Here is a 17,714-nt window from a genome sequence, read left to right as displayed (position 1 = left end):
CCAAAATATCTGCAAATAGCCAATACTGGGCTCTAGTGACTAAACTTTCAAAATAAAAGCTGTGTTTGTCCACTAATTAATTCATCTCATATGGTGACCTTCATACTGGAATGAGCTGAGGAAGATGCTCAGTAAAGTCTGTGTGCAGGAAACCTGAGTATTTTTAAGTGACCAAAACCTCGAGTCATGCATAGAACATCCACTGTTTTCAATGTTTGGTAATGGCCATGCCTGTGTGTGCAGGTCAGGACTCCTGACAGTCAGAGGGCTTCAGTCTACAGCAGAGACCAGAAGACGTCCCAGAACAGAGAGACCAGCATGAGGCTTCAGATACGCTGGGCAGCACACAGGTGATATTCAGAACACAGAAGACTTGCAATGATTTTGGTGGTTATATATGGAGGACCAGGAAAGTCCTCCATATATAAATACTAGGGGTGCAACGATATTCGTATCGATATTGAACCGTTCGATACAGTGCTTTCGGTTTGGTACGCATATGTATCGAACAATACAACATTTGTAATTTATTTTATCAACTTTCCTTCTGACGATGCTGTCTGTGTTGAGCGCTCAGTGAATCTGCGTTCGACTACTCCGCCTAGGCTGCACTGTCGAGCGCAGATCCACTGAGTACTCAACACAGACAGCATCGTCAGAAGGAAGAGCGCAGGGCAAGCTAGCGAGACAGAAGTTAAGCTCTCCTTGCAACATGGACCTCCCCCACCCTCATTCAGATCTGGCGTTTGGAATTATTTTGGTTTTCATGTGACGTATGACCCTGAAGGTAAGCGAGTCATGGACTAAAGTAAAACAGTATGTTGGATGTGCCATGCAATGCTCAATTACATGGGTGGGAACTAGTGTGTTAGCGCAGTTAGCTCGTTAACGTGTTGGCCGTCCAGCCCCATGCACGGAGCGATCGGCGGTAGCTCGTTAACGGAGATTTGCCGTGTTGTGGCGTTAAGGTCATTTCAACGAGATTAACCTGAAAGCACTAGTGGGAACACAACGAATATGACTGCACATTTACACCGACATCATCCTAGTGCAAAGACAAAAACAACAAGCATGCTACTAACTTTAGCCGAGTCATTTAGACAGCTGTTAGCACATGATTCTCCTTATGGGGACCTGATATGTTTAATATGCTGCTGAGAATATAGCCCAGAAGAAGCGTATAGTATAGCTTTTATTTTGGAAAGAGCCATTTCTCTGTAATAAACTCTCTTTTCCAAAGATGAGTGATTCCTCAATCAGATACAGGGCTCGCAATATCGCTAGCCCGACGTCCTGGGGCTAGCGATTTTTCCAGTCGGGCTACCAAAATCTATCTCTGCCCTGCCCGTCGGGCTATCGTAGGAAGGAAAAATATATGTCAATGCTTTTGCATTCTTTCGGAAATGTAGCTGGGTAATTATGTCATTGGCATCGGTGAGCCACTGTCAATATGTGACATATTGAAGTCGCGTTTGAATTTGCGCTTGTTTTTTGCTTTCACTTTGCAATCGTGCGAACTGTGTATAGAGAGCGACAGCACTGATTGGTGAGTGATGATAATTTGCGCATCAATTCCTCTGACATCGTCTTTTCAATCGTTAGCTTACTATGCAAACATGACAAGTGAAATCTCCCACAGCAAGCTTAAACATGTGAGAGGTTGATCGCGCAGAGAATCGCTGAGCTTATGTGAGTGCGTGTGTAAAAGCAGCAGGAGATATATTTTAGTTCTGCTGAGCCAAATAAGACAGGTCAGGGTGAAGAAGTGACAGCCAAAGAAAAGCTTACCACAAAACGGAAAAGTTATGACAAATCAGACTATAAGGCAAAAAGAAAGTGCAGCTTTATGGTTTCATGGACAAAATAATTTCTGTGGCTGCAATATGATGAGCTAAATAACCAGGGCTGCACATAAGTGGTCCGCAGGTGCGCTTTCGCTGTCAAAATAAAAAATGCGCACAAGGGTTAGGGTTAAATTTAAAAACTGTACTTTTGAGTTAAAATATATATTTATAATTTTAATAAATGACAAATTAAAAAGGCATGAACATTTTTTTTGTATCGAAAAAATATCGAACCGTGACACCAAAGTATCGAACTGAACCGAACCGTGAATTTTGTGTACCGTTGCACCCCTAATAAATACAATATTTTGTAATTTAATAATGAGTTGTGAAATAAAATATGCAAAAAGACATCGAAATGAAATTGAAAAGGATTGGTGGAAAAGAAAAAAAAGAAGGTATTGTTTATTTATTTGACTTTTTAAATTGTATTTTTAAAAATCAGTTTTTTAATGCAGAATTCAAAAATATGTTTTTAATTCAGTTTTGTTTTTTGTAAATCCCTTTACATTTTAAGAAATGACAAATTTAAGTTAAAAAATGTCAATTTTAATACGCAATTAACTATTCAACTATTCAACATCCCGACATGCTTTGCCCATAGTTAGACATGAATCTGACAGAATAGCAGCACTTTCCTCATTCATGTTAAATGATTTGGTTTTCAGTGGCTGTGGCTTTTGTGGACATTAACAAAAGAAAGCAATAAAATGAAAGTTCAAACAGATCATTTGACGCCATGGAGACGAACTATGTCTGTGTCATACTTAAGAAGAAGCTCCCACTCATTCTGATATTAATCACATGTCATTCCAAACTGCTTACACGTATGTAGGCAGAGTCCCAGTTGAAACTTGCAGAAAACAGGCACAGCTTGTTCTAATTTTTTCTCAGTCTGCATGCAACGTTCTAACCTATCTGAAGCTGTAAGTTCTTTATTACTAGACACATTATTACTACATTACTTCATTCATTACTATTCTTTCTTCATTACTTTGCCATCTTTGCATGTAAATCACATGAAGAGTGTAGTCAGAAGCCTGATCGCCTCAAGTGGTTCCTGGTTTACCTCTGCTGTTTGAAAGGACACAGTGCTTTCTAGTAAAAGAGAATCCTTCACAGGATGGAAGGAGAACACCTTGGTTTTTGTAAGTGGAGGCAGGTTGTGGAAGTCTTGCATTTTCTTCAACAATTAGCTGATGGTGGCACATACTATTCCACTTCAGTGCCACTTCTAGTATAAAAGGGGGCGACCCAGCAGTGTTAACTAATTACAGACCAATATCTAATCTATCTGTGCTGGCCAAAGTTCTTGAAGCTCTTGTGTGTGAGCAGTTAAAGGAGTTTTTGCACATCAATGCCATGTTATCTGAATATCAATCAGGCTTTAGGAAGAATCACAGTACTATCACAGCTGCAATTAGAGTGGTAAATGATATTACTATTGCACTTGATAAAAAACAACACTGTGCATCCCTTTTTATTGATTTGTCAAAAGTATTTGACACTGTTGATCATTGTATTTTAAAACTTAGACTCTTCCAGTCAGGACTCTCTGAGAGAGCAGTGGCATGGTTCTCAAACTACCTCAGTAACAGGACTCAGTGCATTAAATCTGACGGTCTATGTTCTGACTTTGTTACAGTGCACAGCGGAGTGCCACAGGGTTCTGTATTAGGTCCCCTTCTATTTATCATTTACGTAAACAATTTTAGTCTACATGTGCCAGATGCAAACTTGCACTTCTATGCTGATGATACAGTTATTTACAGCTGTGGTTCAACTCTTGTCCAAGCCATCGACTCCTTGCAGAAAGCCTTTTCTGCTGTCCAGCACTCATTACATCAGCTTAAACTTGTTCTCAACGCAGACAAAACAAAGCTCATGTTGTTTTCTAAATCAAGGAGACGAGCCCAAACAATCCCATCAGTAACCACTCTTGAAGGTAATAAAATAGAGTTGGTTCACACCTATAAATATCTGGGAATCTTAATTGATGACTCGCTTACCTTCAAACCACATGTAGAGAATCTTGTGAAAAACCTGAAGTTAAAACTGAGATTTTATTTTCAAAATAAGTTGTGTTTCTCTTTTAATACAAAGAAGCGGCTTGTTGCTGCAACATTCTTGCCTGTGCTGGATTATGGTGATATTCTATATATGAATGCTTCTGCTCAATGTCTTCGAATGGTTGATTCTGTGTATCATGCTTGTCTGAGGTTCATCACTAACTGTAAATTTCAGACTCACCACTGTGAGTTATACTCTCAGGTAGGATGGCCTGCTTTGGTAAGTCGGAGGAACTCTCATTTATACAGTTTTATATATAAGGCGATACTTGGGTTGCTGCCTTCTTATATATGTTCCCTGCTTGTAATGAAACATGCTGGTCGGTATTCTCTTCGTCCGCATGGTTACTTGTTGCTTTCTGTTCCATTTGCCCGAACTGAACTTGGTAAAAGAGCTTTTGTCCATTTAGCACCCTCGGCCTGGAACAAACTGCAGAAGGAATGGAAAATGACTGAATTCATTTCATTAAGTGATTTTAAATCTAAACTACGAATCCTTGAGGCCAAGTCCATAACATGCAACTGTTTCAATTAGATTGATTGTCATTTTAACTGACTTTTTATTTTATTTGAATTTTATTGAATTTTATTTTTATTTTATTTGTATTCTTTCACTTATTGTTGCATGTGTGTTGTTGCTGCCTGTGTTTGAGTAATTTCTGTAACTGTGAGACATCTGCTGCTGCCTATCTTGGCCAGGTCTCCCTTGAAAAAGAGGTTTTTAATCTCAATGGGATCTTCCTGGTTAAATAAAGGTTAATAAATAAATAAATAAAAAAAAGGTAATTATTTAAATGACCCATGGTTGTGATAGTTGTGACATGCACAGCACCTGGTGGGTGAGCAGTGGTAGTCAGGTCCTCTCGTGTTTGCCAGTTCTTCCTTTCCACAGCCGTCTTGTGAAGCTCGATTTATAGCCCTGCTGCATATTTCTTATACTTGTGTGCTCATGTCCTGAAGTTTCTGCCATCAAAAGTGAAACTGAGCTAACTGACTGATGGACCTGTTATTCTAGTTCACCAGGCATCAACGGTAGGGATGGGTATCATTTAGGTTTTATCCGATACCAGTACCAAACCGGTACTTTTGAAATGGTGCCGGTGCTTAAACGGTGCTTGAACTGGTGCTCGAACCGGTGCTTAAAGAATGGAGAACACAAAATTGGTCCAAAAACCTCTCATGTTCAGCTGGGTTTTTTTTGTAAAAAGACAACAATATTAGCCTTTTCTGCAGCTATAGGGGATTTATGGTATCACTCTTGGCTGGAAGCAGTGCTTGATCAATGGGGAAAAAACACAAACTTTGTCCAAAAACCTCTCATGTTTAGCTGTTTTCCACTTTTTCTTTGGTCATTTTAGCCTTTTTGGCCAGGGTGAAGGGAGTATCTGCCATCAAACAAGAAGACGGTGTTTGCTAGTTCACCTTACGTGCATTAATTTAATAACGTGGTTAGCCTACTCAATGTAAACTACACACGAACAACATTAAGCTACTCATGCAGAGAAGAACGGCTGCTGCTGCCATCATCATCCGTCATCATTTCTGCTACATTGGCAGGGCTAGGGGCCAGGACTCTCCTCTTCGGGGTCTTTGGGGATGTTGCTCCGGGTCCGATAACAGGCAACCCACCCGCAGTAGATGTACTCCGTGTGAGGTCTCGGAACAAGCTATCAAATACGGCGCATTTCTCGGCTTTTAACAAAATGCTATAAGCCACCTGGTGTTTCATCAGATTCGAGGTGTTACCTCCTTTGTACAGTATCAGCTTACAGCACTTGTTGCAGGCTGCTGAGTTTGCATCTTTTGCTGTGAAGTACAGCCAAACTTTGACCACTTTGCCTTGGGCATTTTTAATCTGTAGCTCTGCTCTAAAAGAACGTACGTACCTGGGCCCGCCTACTATGCTCGCAAAGGTAAAATGATTGGCTAGAATCCAAAGTGTGTGACATCTCAGGAAAAAAAGCACAGAAATAAAGCACCGAAATGTGCGCTGCTTTTCAGTCTGGTTTCGGTCTGCCATAATGGCACCAGATACCGGTACTCATCCCTATTAAACAGACACCAGGCGGATCTGCCCTCAACATTTAAATACCAATGGACTTTAACAGTCCTGCTCCTTTATAGAGAAACTCACTATTTCTGCCATTACTGGATAGAAAATGATGAATGTGATTTACAGAATAACTGTTCCTTAATATTTTATTTTAACATCAGCCTTCACTGATAGATGCTGGCTCTGTTACAGCTGTGGCAGAGATGTTAACCTAACCTAGAGTCAGAATTCAGTGTCAGTTACTGTTACTGACATATTTCTGAGTCTGTATTGAATGTAAAGGCAAACATATTGTAAGATGGATAAGCTGGATTTTAAATATTTCAGTGTAGCTTTGGGATGATGACTTGTCATCAGTAATGGTTACAGATCGTGTTGCGATAAAATAAGCCACCGTGAATGGAAAACATATCCAGTTAGTATACGGCGAGAAATGAGCTGGAGTTGAACTTGAACCGGGTCTGATCCAGTTTATGAACCTTTTAAATTTCATATCCATCCTGACTTGCAAGTGTACTCTGACCTGGGGGTGGTGTGCCAAGCCTTTTGAACCTTCAGGTGGATCCAGTTCTAGGTCGAACCACTGACCCACATAGCAAGCAGGTCTGTCGCTACATCTGGTGTCAAGCCGGCACTGCTGGTTGACTTCTGGCATGGTAAGTGGTACGTCAGCCACATATGGGCCAGGCTTGGCATAGATGGCACGGTCTATGCCAGTGGTTCCCAAACTTTTTTTGCCGGGCCCGCCTTTGTTTTACAAGAAAAATGTTCGCGCCCGTGCGCACGCGCGCACGCACAAACACATCCTCCAACCACACACACCCATATTTTGCTCCATTGCTGTTTATTTCACACCTCAAGCATTTAGTGAACAATTAAACAAGTAATCTGCAATAAATTACAGCTAGTAAGGAAATAAACTAACTCTTTTACGCTACATCCACACCTATATCGGTATTTTTTTGAAAACGCAGCTGTTTCTATGCGTTTGGGCCTTTCGTCCACACGTAAACAGCGTTTCGAATCACCGAAAACGGAGCTTTTTTAAAACTCCTTTTGTCACAAACTGGTAGTAGAAACTCAAGAGCAGAGCTGTTTGACATCTCCAAAAACAGTTTATTTACAGCACCAGTGCACAATATATACAGTGAAGGGAAAATCCAAACTCCAGGGAATCACGGGGAAGCTCTCTTACACTCGCTCACGTCTTCTTGCCCAAACTCACACACGCTCACACAGCAGGGAGGTCATAGGTCCAGGAAGGAAAGTCTGTAGCAGAATCACAAATCACAAGAATACTAAAGCACAGGTTCACAGGAGCTGGGAGGATCACTAACGTCTGTAGTACAATCATCCAGCGACGAGAGGAGGTGTGTTCCAGCCTCAAATAGTGCTCCAGGTGATGACAGCTGATGGTTGTCAGGTGTGTGGGCCAAGGGCGGGAGCCTGCAGTGAGTCCAACCAGGCAGAGAGAGAGAGAGAAAACCAAACAACACATGTAGCCTTGTGGGGCTGGCCGGGCAGGCACGGAGACCATGACACCTTTTTTGCGTTTATGTGTGGACGAGGCGTTACGGTGTGATTATTTTACATGTAGTTGTTTTTTTCCTGTGTAATAATGTTCAACATTGCTATAAATACATTTTTCAAAAAATGCTCTCTGTGCAAAATGGGTTTAAAAACATAAACAACTGTGGGATCCTGTTTGTCCGTGATTTAAACAGCCCAATGCTGCTCCCGACGCAGGGAAAAGCAATTCTGCAGGGAGACGTACCTCGGCACTTGTGCAGGTGAAACCAAAGGGAAGATTTGCTTCACCATATTTTCTAGTCTTTGGCTTAGAATGAAGTTGGTTTGGAAACTTATTCAGCGATGCTTCATCTCCTGCTTTGCGTTTGTGTGGGCACCCCGTGCTAGCAGTGTCCAAGCGTTTTGTTTTTTCCCCCCCTTTTCATACCGCGCCCCCCCTGCAATGGCTCTGCGCCCCCCACACTTTGGGAAGGTCTGGTCTATGCGGTGGTATGCCATATCTGGCCCGATTATGGTATTAAGCTGGCACTTGTGACTGACTGGTGTCATGGCAGGGTGTATGTCAACCAGATGTGGGCCAGGTCTGGCAATGATGCACTATTTATGTTCCTGTTTTCCTGTTTTAGTTTGAAGACCCAAATGCCATGTTGCAACAGCTGTGGTAGTGCCAATCTTGAAAAAGCTTGTTCTGGATGTTGACATGGTTGTAAACTATGAACCCATCTCACATCTGTCTTTTTTTGTCCAAGATCTTTGAAAAAGTGGTTTTCAAGCAGCTCACTGAGCATCTGTCAATTAACAATCTGTTTGAAGCATTTCAGTCTGGTTTTAGATCAATTCAATTCAATAAAACTTTATTGATCCTGAAGGTTGACCTCGAAGGAAATTGGGTTAAGGCTGCCGACCTTTGCCAGCGCTGACCTACCCTTCTGACCATACATACATTACACAAACATCACATGGGGAAGACAGGTCAGAGAGGTATAACAGTGGAAAATGCACCACATGAGGAAAGATAAAGAGAAAAAAAAATAACTCCCCCCAGACTGAGCTCCAACAGGGAGATCAGTTTGAGAACAGAAAAAACACCTCTGCACATAGCACATGAAAAAAAACTCTTAATACACCAAAGAAACACATGACAAGCAACAGGGTAAATGGCAGGGTAATGGCAGTAAAGGGTGAGAGACAGCCGATTTAGACAGTACATCCGGGCCTGCAGCCTGTGCGCTGGTCTCCTTGATCCACCGTCTGCATCGGAAGGGAATAAGCGTCGAAGGCGTTTGGAAAGGGAGGAGGGATGAGTGTGTGCATATCAGTGTATATGTATGTGTGTGTGTTTCCAGAGTTCAGCTGAGACAGTGTCCTTCGCCCTGCTAGGCTAAGTAAACAGTCTTCCAGCCAACCCAGGTGGCCTTGCATAGAATGGGAAGGAACAGTCTAAACACAGTCGTTATCAGGGATTTTCTGTGCGGTGGGGCACGGGGTCCCTCAGGGCTCTGTACTTGGCCCACTGCTGTTCTCGCTGTATTTGCTGCCTCTTGGTCTTCTTTTGCATTCTTTTAATGTAACCTTTCATTGTTATGCTGATGACCTGCAGCTTTAGCCCACTGCTGTTCACCCTGCTAACACATGACTGTACTGCACAGTACAGCTCAAATCACATCATCAAGTTTGCAGATGACACAACAGTGGTGGGTCTCATCACCAACAACGATGAGTCTGAATACAGAGAGGAGGTACAACACCTGGTGGACTGGTGTCAGAATAACAGCCTGTCTCTAAATGTTCAGAAGACTAAAGAGATGGTTGTTAACTTCAGGAAGAGCTCAATGGCCCACACCCCACTGCACATCAATGGATCTGCTGCTGAGATGGTCATTAGTGTGAAGTTCCTGGTGTGCACATATCAGCTGACCTCTCCTGATACATAGTGAAGGACACTCTCCACCCCTCACATGCACTGTTCTCCCTCCTTCCATCTGGCAGAGGATTTTGCAGCATTAAAACCGTGACGACCAGAGCAAGAGCTTCTTCCCCCAAGCAGGCAGGGCCCTTAACTCACTACCACAGAAGGACTGATATACACATACACCTCTACAGACACCTACAATACTCATCAAAGGACTCAAAAACAACAAAAAAAACCCCACAAATGCACTACAAACTGGACCTGGGAACAACATGCTTATTTGCGCACTCAGTCACATAGCTCTGAACACCTAAATTATACTATATTGGCACATTTTGCATTTTGCACGTCTTTGTCATGTCTCGTCAATAATATCCTGACAATAACTTGAAACACTGCAGAGGTTCTTCTTCATGCATTCGTGTTTTCACATATCGATTATTGTAACGCTCTCCTTTGTGGGCTGCCAAAGAAAAGTTTTAGAGGTTTACAGATGGTGCACAATGCAGCTGCTTGCATTTTAACTAAAACTGGAAAATGTGAGCACATTAGTCCTGTACTGAAATCCCTTCATTGGCTAGCTTGTCAGGTTCGAGCAGATTTTAAGGTCCTGCTGCTCACCTACAAGGCTTTAAATCAGGGGTCCCCAATCCCAGTCCACGAGGGCCGGTGTCCCTGCAGGTTTTATATGTGTCCTTGATCCATCACACCTGATTTAAATGGATAAATTACCTTCTCAGCGTGTCTTGAAGTTCTCCAGAGGCCTGGTAATGAACTAATCATGTGATTCAGGTGTGTTGACCCAGGGTGAGATCTTAAACCTGCAGGGACACCGGCCCTCATGGACTGGGATTGGCGACCCATGCTTTAAATGGTTTGGCACCTTCATACCTCTCCGACCTTTTACACCTTTATGTTCCATCCCGTGCTCTCCGATCTCAGGACTCTGGCCTGTTAAAAGTTCCTAGAGCCAGAAAAAAGACTATTGGGAGAAGACCCACTTGTTCACCCTATCCTACATGTCTCCATTCTCTGCCATTTAGTCTTTGACATTTTTATCGTTTTTAACTTTTATTGTGTTTTTTAACTTGTATTGCTTTTATTCATTTATCTCTTTATTTTCAAATAGCTGTACAGCACTTTGTTTGAAAGTGCTTTATACATAAAGTTATTATTATTATTAATGGAATATTTATGGAATATGCAGCTTTTTCAAGTATTAACTTGGTGGCTTTGGTAATAATGGTAATATGACTGATCCATATGGGCACAAATAATAGACACTTTTTTGTTCTAACGATGTTCCCCGACTTTCAAAATCGGTTTATCGTGAGCACCGACACATGAAACAACTTAAACAATATAACGGCTTCAAGCTCACACTGAGGCCTGTGGACACTGTCAGCCACTGAGACAGTAGACACATGTTTGTGTTTCGTTCATGAATGTTTCATACTTTAAGGCTGCCTGTTTATTTAAGGGAGATGATACAATACATTATAACTGTACATAATGATATCACAGATGATAGACTAAATAAACAGATTTTAGATAGATGCTTGTGCATTCTTAAAGTCTTATATGTTGAATTGAACTGAGTCTGTCATCTGTTCACAGCCTCTCCCAGTCAGTGCTGTAGTCCATGCCTGTCTCACTGTACATGATGTTTTCAGCACAAACACTTTAAAGGTGATAATTTAATAATACAGACAGCAGTGTAGTCAAACACTTTTAGTTTTATTGGGAATAAACTTTAAAAAACCCCACTAACAAACATCTGTCTCCTATTTTGTGTGTCATATAGGAAAGAAGCATCAATATCTGATGAGAAGACTTGCTGTGGGTTATTTTGTGGTGTTTGGTGCAGTTTTCTTGTTTTGTGGGCTTGTTTATTTTCAAGGGGAGATGAATATCTCTTACAGGTTGATTTGTTCACATTTTCACATCTTAATTTTTAAGTGAAATGTGTGTTTTCAGTTTATACACTATATGCATATAAGGCAGCCCTTTGCTTTTGCAGTATTTTTGTGTGGTGTGTTTTTCTCTGTTTTAACAAAAAGGGAACAAAGGACATTTAAGTCAACCTAAGATGATTTGTTTTAGTCTTACTGAGGTGATGCAATCATGCATTCTTTTTTGATAATGTGCCGGAAAAGCTTGAAAATAGACCTTGTAAGTGCTTAAAAGTGCTTGACTTTGACCCTGAAAAGTCGTATGAGCCCTGTGCTCAACTTTATCAATCAGGAAATGAATAAACTGACTATCATTTGATGTAACAAACTCAGACTATTAGCTTAACCTGCTTCTTCAGCCTGTTGAATACTGAACAACAGTTTGTGGCTTGGAGTTATCTGCTCAGATCTGTCCTCTCGCAGTGGCTGCTAGTCTGCCAAATGTTTGCAATATTTGCCTTACTGTTCTCAGATAGTGTGCTGTGACTCTTAAACCACACAGTTTAACCAGAATAGCTGATGTAGGATGGGGAAATGAAACAGTCAGACAAGTGAACAGTTTCGATTCAGAAAAAAACTGAATCAGACTGTAGTCATTTATTTTAAAGCATCCACACTGCATTTTCGCAGGAAATGCACATTTTTCTAGTTACAAAGTGTCTTTGAACATCAGAGGTGCAGAAGTGTGTGCATGTACCACAGAGCTGTGGCTCAGTGTCGAGTCTCACAGGCTTGAAGACATTTATTATTATTAACTTGTTTGATCTGCTGCTCAGCAGAAACGGGCACAAGCAGACATTTTGGACTATGTATTGTCAAGTTTTACAGCTTTTCCTACTGATAAAAACTGATCCCACTGATCCTTTATGGACGTTCATATTACACAAAGTAATCAAGAAATAAACAATTAAATGACAGAAGAATTTCTGTTTTGACTACAGTTTAAACAAAAAACAAAATCCACAATACTTCCTGTAATTTTACACATTTATTTCCAACAGTTTAATTCCATGAAAATTACTTACTTCCTCATGTAGCTTTCTTTTTTTTGCACAATACCATTTTTTATTTCTTCAAGTCTATTTTTAGCACGAACAAATTATAAATAATAAATATTTAAAATTTGTTCATAAATTATAAATAAATTATGTATGTATTCATTTTACAAGCCCTGTCGTATTCACCTTTTATTTTGCTTTTTTGTTTTTAATCTCGAGTTTGTTGTTACGTTGTCTGTTTTCTGCAAAGCACTCATTGAATTGCGGCCAGCTCAATGAAAGGGGTTATAATAAAATGAACTAAATTTCTGGTCATGTTTGCCCTGTGTGCTTTCTGTGTGTGTGTGTTCAGACGTGTGTTGGCAGCAGCTGTCGTGGTTTTCCTCGGCCTGGTGCTGGTCTCTATGCAACTGCTGAGCACAGGACCAATCAAACCTGCAGAGTGGGTCATCAACCCTGCACATAGAAAGGTGAGAGCACAGTAGAGCAGAGTGTCCATGGTGTGGGTTTAGTGACTTATCTGTATTCAGAAGTGAAGAATCGTGATGGGGTAAAGGTCTGCAAGAGTTCAACATGTGCAGCACTCTGCCCTTCCTTCCTTCTTAAGTCAGACGTTTACATACATCCTGTCTCAAACCAATAGTGTCTACAGTGGAGTACAAATCTGAGATTGGTAGCATAACTGATATAGTGTGTGTGTGTGTGTGTATATATATTAGGGGTGCAACGATACACAAAATTCACGGTTCGGTTCGATACTTTGGTGTCACGGTTCGATATTTTTCCGATACAAAAAAATGTTCATGCCTTTTTAATTTGTCATTTGTTAAAATTATAAATATATATTTTAACTCAAAAGTACAGTTTTTAAATTTAACCCTAACCCTTGTGCGTGTTTTTTATTTTGACAGCGAATGTGCAGAACTAAAATATATATCCTGCTGCTTTTACACACGCACTCACATAACGCTCAGCGATTCTCTGCGCGATCAACCTCTCACATGTTTAAGCTTGCTGTGGGAGATTTCACTTGTCATGTTTGCATAGTAAGCTAACGATTAATAAGACGATGTCAGAGGAATTGGTGCGCAAATTATCATCACTCACCAATCAGTGCTGTCGCTCTCTATACACAGTTCGTGCGATTGCAAAGTGAAAGCAAAAAACAAGCACAAATTCAAACGCGACTTCAATATGTCACATATTGACAGTGGCTCGCCGATGCCAATGACATAATTACCCAGCTACATTTCTGAAAGAATGCAAAAGCATTGACATATATTTTTCCTTCCTACGATAGCCCGACGGGCAGGGCAGAGATAGATTTTGGTAGCCCGACTGGAAAAATTGCTAGCGTCGGGCTAGCGATATTGCGAGCCCTGTATCTGATTGAGGAATCACTCATTTTTGGAAAAGAGAGTTTATTACAGAGAAATGGCTCTTTCCAAAATAAAAGCTATACTATCCGCTTCTTCTGCGCTATATTCTCAGCAGCATATTAAACATATCAGGTCCCCATAAGGAGAATCATGTGCTAACAGCTGTCTAAATGACTCGGGTAAAGTTTGTAGCATGCGTGCTTGTTGTTTTTGTCTGCTTCCACTTGTCTTTGCACTAGGATGATGTCGGTGTAAATGTGCAGTCATATTCGTTGTGTTCCCACTAGTGCTGTCAGTGTAAATCTCGTTGAAATGACCTTAACGCCACAACACGGCAAATCTCCGTTAACGAGCTACCGCCGATCGCCCCGTGCGTGGGGCTAGACGGCCAACACGTTAACACGCTAACTGCGCTAACACACTAGTTCCCACCCATGTAATTGAGCATTGCTTGGCACATCCAACATACTGTTTTACTTTAGTCCATGACGTGCTTACCTTCAGGGTCATACGTCACATGAAAACCAAAATAATTCCAAACGCCAGATCTGAATGAGGGTGGGGGAGGTCCAATTTGCCATGTTGCAAGGAGAGCTTAACTTCTGTCTCGCTAGCTTGCCCTGCGCTCTTCCTTCTGACGATGCTGTCTGTGTTGAGTACTCAGTGGATCTGCGCTCGACAGTGCAGCCTAGGTGGAGTAGTCAAACACAGATTCACTGAGCACAGCGCAAGCTAGCGAGACAGAAGTTAAGCTCTCCTTACAACATGGACCTCCCCCACCCTCTTTCAGATCTGGCGTTTGGAACTGTTTTGGTTTTCATGTGACGTATGACCCTGAAGGTAAGCGCGTCATGGACTAAAGTAAAACAGTATGTTGGATGTGCCACGCAATGCTCAATTACATGGGTGGGAGCTAGTGTGTTAGCGCAGTTAGCTCGTTAACGTGTTGGCCATCCAGCCCCACGCACGGGGCAATCCGCGGTAGCTCGTTAACGGAGATTTGCCGTGTTGTGGCGTTAAGGTCATTTCAACGAGATTAACGCTGACAGCACTAGTGGGAACACAACGAATATGACTGCAAATTTACTCCAACATCATCCTAGTGCAAAGACAAGTGGAACCAGACAAAAACAACAAGCACGCATGCTACAAACTTTACCTGAGTCATTTAGACAGCCGTTAGCACATGATTCTCCTTATGGGGACCTGATTTGTTTAATATGCTGCTGAGAATATAGCCCAGAAGAAGCGTATAGTATAGCTTTTATTTTGGAAAGAGCCATTTCTCTGTAATAAACTCTCTTTTCCAAAGATGAGTGATTCCTCAATCAGATACAGGGCTGGAAAAATCGCTAGCCCCAGGATGTCGGGCTATCTATTTTTCCAGTCGGGCTACCAAAATCTATCTCTGCCCTGCCCGTCGGCTATCGTAGGAAGGAAAAATATGCTTTTGCATTCTTTCGGAAATGTAGCTGGGTAATTATGTCATTGGCATCGGTGAGCCACTGTCAATATGTGACATATTGAAATCGCGTTTGAATTTGCGCTTGTTTTTTGCTTTCACTTTGCAATCGCACGAACTGTGTATAGAGAGCGACAGCACTGATTGGTGAGTGATGATAATTTGCGCATCAATTCCTCTGACATCGTCTTATCAATCGTTAGCTTACTATGCAAACATGACAAGTGAAATCTCCCGCAGCAAGCTTAAACATGTGAGAGGTTGATCGCGCAGAGAATCGCTGAGCGTTATGTGAGTGCCTGTGTAAAAGCAGCAGGATATATATTTTAGTTCTGCTGAGCCAAATAAGACAGGTCAGGGTGAAGAAGTGACAGCCAAAGAAAAGCTTACCACAAAACGGAGAAGTTATGACAAATCAGACTATAAGGCAAAAAGAAAGTGCAGCTTTATGGTTTCATGGACAAAATAATTTCTGTGGCTGCAATATGACGAGCTAAATAACCAGGGCTGCACATAAGTGGTCCGCAGGTGCGCTTTCGCTGTCAAAATAAAAAACGCGCACAAGATAAGAAGTTGCAACGCGTGTTTGCGTACATAAGATTTTCTGGAGGAGGACAGACATTTGTTTAGAACTCTTAAAGATGTTGAAGAAGCTCCTTTAAGCAATTACTTGTTCCTCCACCTCCAAAGAAATGTCAGCAGGAGTCAGAACCACAAAAGAAGCACATATTCTCGGAAAAGTGGTTGCAGGAGGTGAGCTGGCTTCAAACAAATGATGAACGCACAGAGATGTGGTGCGGAATGTGCCGTGAAAATCCCACTCTAACGGACAAAAACAGTGCTTTTTATATGGACGCAAACGTGCGTTGCAACTTCTTATCTGGTGCGCGTCTTTTATTTTGACAGCGAATGCGCACATGCGGACCACTTATGTGCACCCGTGTAAATAACATAATGTTCTGCCGGGTGTGTTGTTGGTTTTCCATCGATTTCTGAGTCGACAAGCGCTTTTGTTACTGGGACCAGTCATTTTAAGAAAGGCCCCCATTAGAACCCATGAGAAATGCAAGAAATGCATTATTGCTCAGTCTGCAATATCTTTCCCAGAACAAACACCAATTGCAAATAACATCCTAAAAATAAACCTGAAAATCAGCTTAAAACAGCGTACTATGTCGCAAAGAGTGAACTACCACTGGCAAAATTTAGCAGTCTTTGCAAACTTCAAAAAGCAAATGTCCTAGATCTTGGTTCCACTTGCCTCTTACCGGTGACTTCAGTGGAAATTTCAAATTCAGGATCTGACACAGACTGATTCATGTCCTACACAGTTCTTACAAGTTCATAGAAATTTCTGTTCAATTACAACCAAGTATTTGAGTTGATGATTGTAATTTTTATACAATGTTGTAATTTGTTTTTCAACAATTTTTTGATTAATGTTTTGTTTCCTTTACAATATTATACTTTAATGTATAATATTGTAAAGGAAACAAAACATCAATCAAAAAATTGCTCTCTTTTTTATTCGGGCTACTTAAATTTATTTTGGGCTACCAAAAACTGAAGAGTCCCTGCCCGAAGGGCTACCAGGGATTTTGAAATTTTGCGAGCCCTGAGATATATTTATTTATTTTTTATTACTTTTTTGTTTCAGCAACATTAAATTTAAAAACTGTACTTTTGAGTTAAAATATATATTTATAATTTTAATAAATGACAAATTAAAAAGGCATGAACATTTTTTTTGTATCGAAAAAATATCGAACCGTGACGCCAAAGTATCGAACCGAACCGTGAATTTTGTGTATCTATATATTTATTAGGGGTGCAACGATACACAAAATTCACGGTTCGGTTCGATACTTTGGCGTCACGGTTCGATATTTTTTCGATACAAAAAAAGCATACGTGCTTGTTGTTTTTGTCTGCTTCCACTTGTCTTTGCACTAGGATGCTGTCGGAGTAAATGTGCAGTCATATTCGTTGTGTTCCCACTAGTGCTGTCAGCGTTAATCTCGCTGAAATGACGTTAACGCCACAACAAATCTCAGTTAACGAGATACCGCGGATTGCCCCGTGCCTGGGGCTGGACGGCCAACACGTTAACACGCTAACTGCGCTAACACACTAGTTCCCACCCATGTAATTGAGCATTGCTTGGCACATCCAACATACTGTTTTACTTTAGTCCATGACGCCCTTACCTTCAGGGTCATACGTCACATGAAAACCAAAATAGTTCCAAACGCCACATCTGAATGAGGGTGGGGGAGGTTCAATTTGCCATGTTGCAAGGAGAGCTTAATTTCTGTCTCGCTAGCTTGCGCTGCGCTCAGTGAATCTGTGTTCGACTACTCCGCCTAGGCTGCACTGTCGAGCGCAGATCCACTGAGCGCTCAACACAGACAACATCGTAAGAAGGAAAGTTGATAAAATAAATGTTGTATTGTTCGATACATATGCGTACCGAACCGAAAGCACTGTATCGAACGGTTCAATATCGATAGAGTAT

At 41.3% G+C, this 17,714-nt stretch overlaps 1 protein-coding gene across 2 annotated transcripts in view; it reads left to right on the top strand.

Annotated features, from left to right (window-relative positions):
- The window catches only part of st3gal5 (ST3 beta-galactoside alpha-2,3-sialyltransferase 5), a 39,026-nt gene that overhangs the window by 14,288 nt on the left and 7,024 nt on the right, over positions 1-17,714 (top strand). Inside the window, exons 2-3 of one of the 2 annotated variants that reach the window (XM_085287729.1) lie at positions 244-350; positions 12,711-12,828. In XM_085287729.1, the coding sequence (XP_085143855.1) occupies positions 319-350; positions 12,711-12,828 (150 nt within the window). In that variant the 5' untranslated portion in view covers positions 244-318. The remainder of the gene's footprint in view (positions 1-243; positions 351-12,710; positions 12,829-17,714) is intronic. The other variant, XM_085287735.1, reaches the window with a different exon arrangement.

The sequence above is a fragment of the Mchenga conophoros genome, linkage group LG2, assembly GCF_057382185.1.
Source record: "Mchenga conophoros isolate Kocher_MC1m ecotype Shallow Benthic linkage group LG2, M_conophoros_male_GT1.1, whole genome shotgun sequence".
NCBI classification, from domain to species: domain Eukaryota; kingdom Metazoa; phylum Chordata; class Actinopteri; order Cichliformes; family Cichlidae; genus Mchenga; species Mchenga conophoros.
This window is presented reverse-complemented; position numbering and strand designations above follow the sequence as displayed.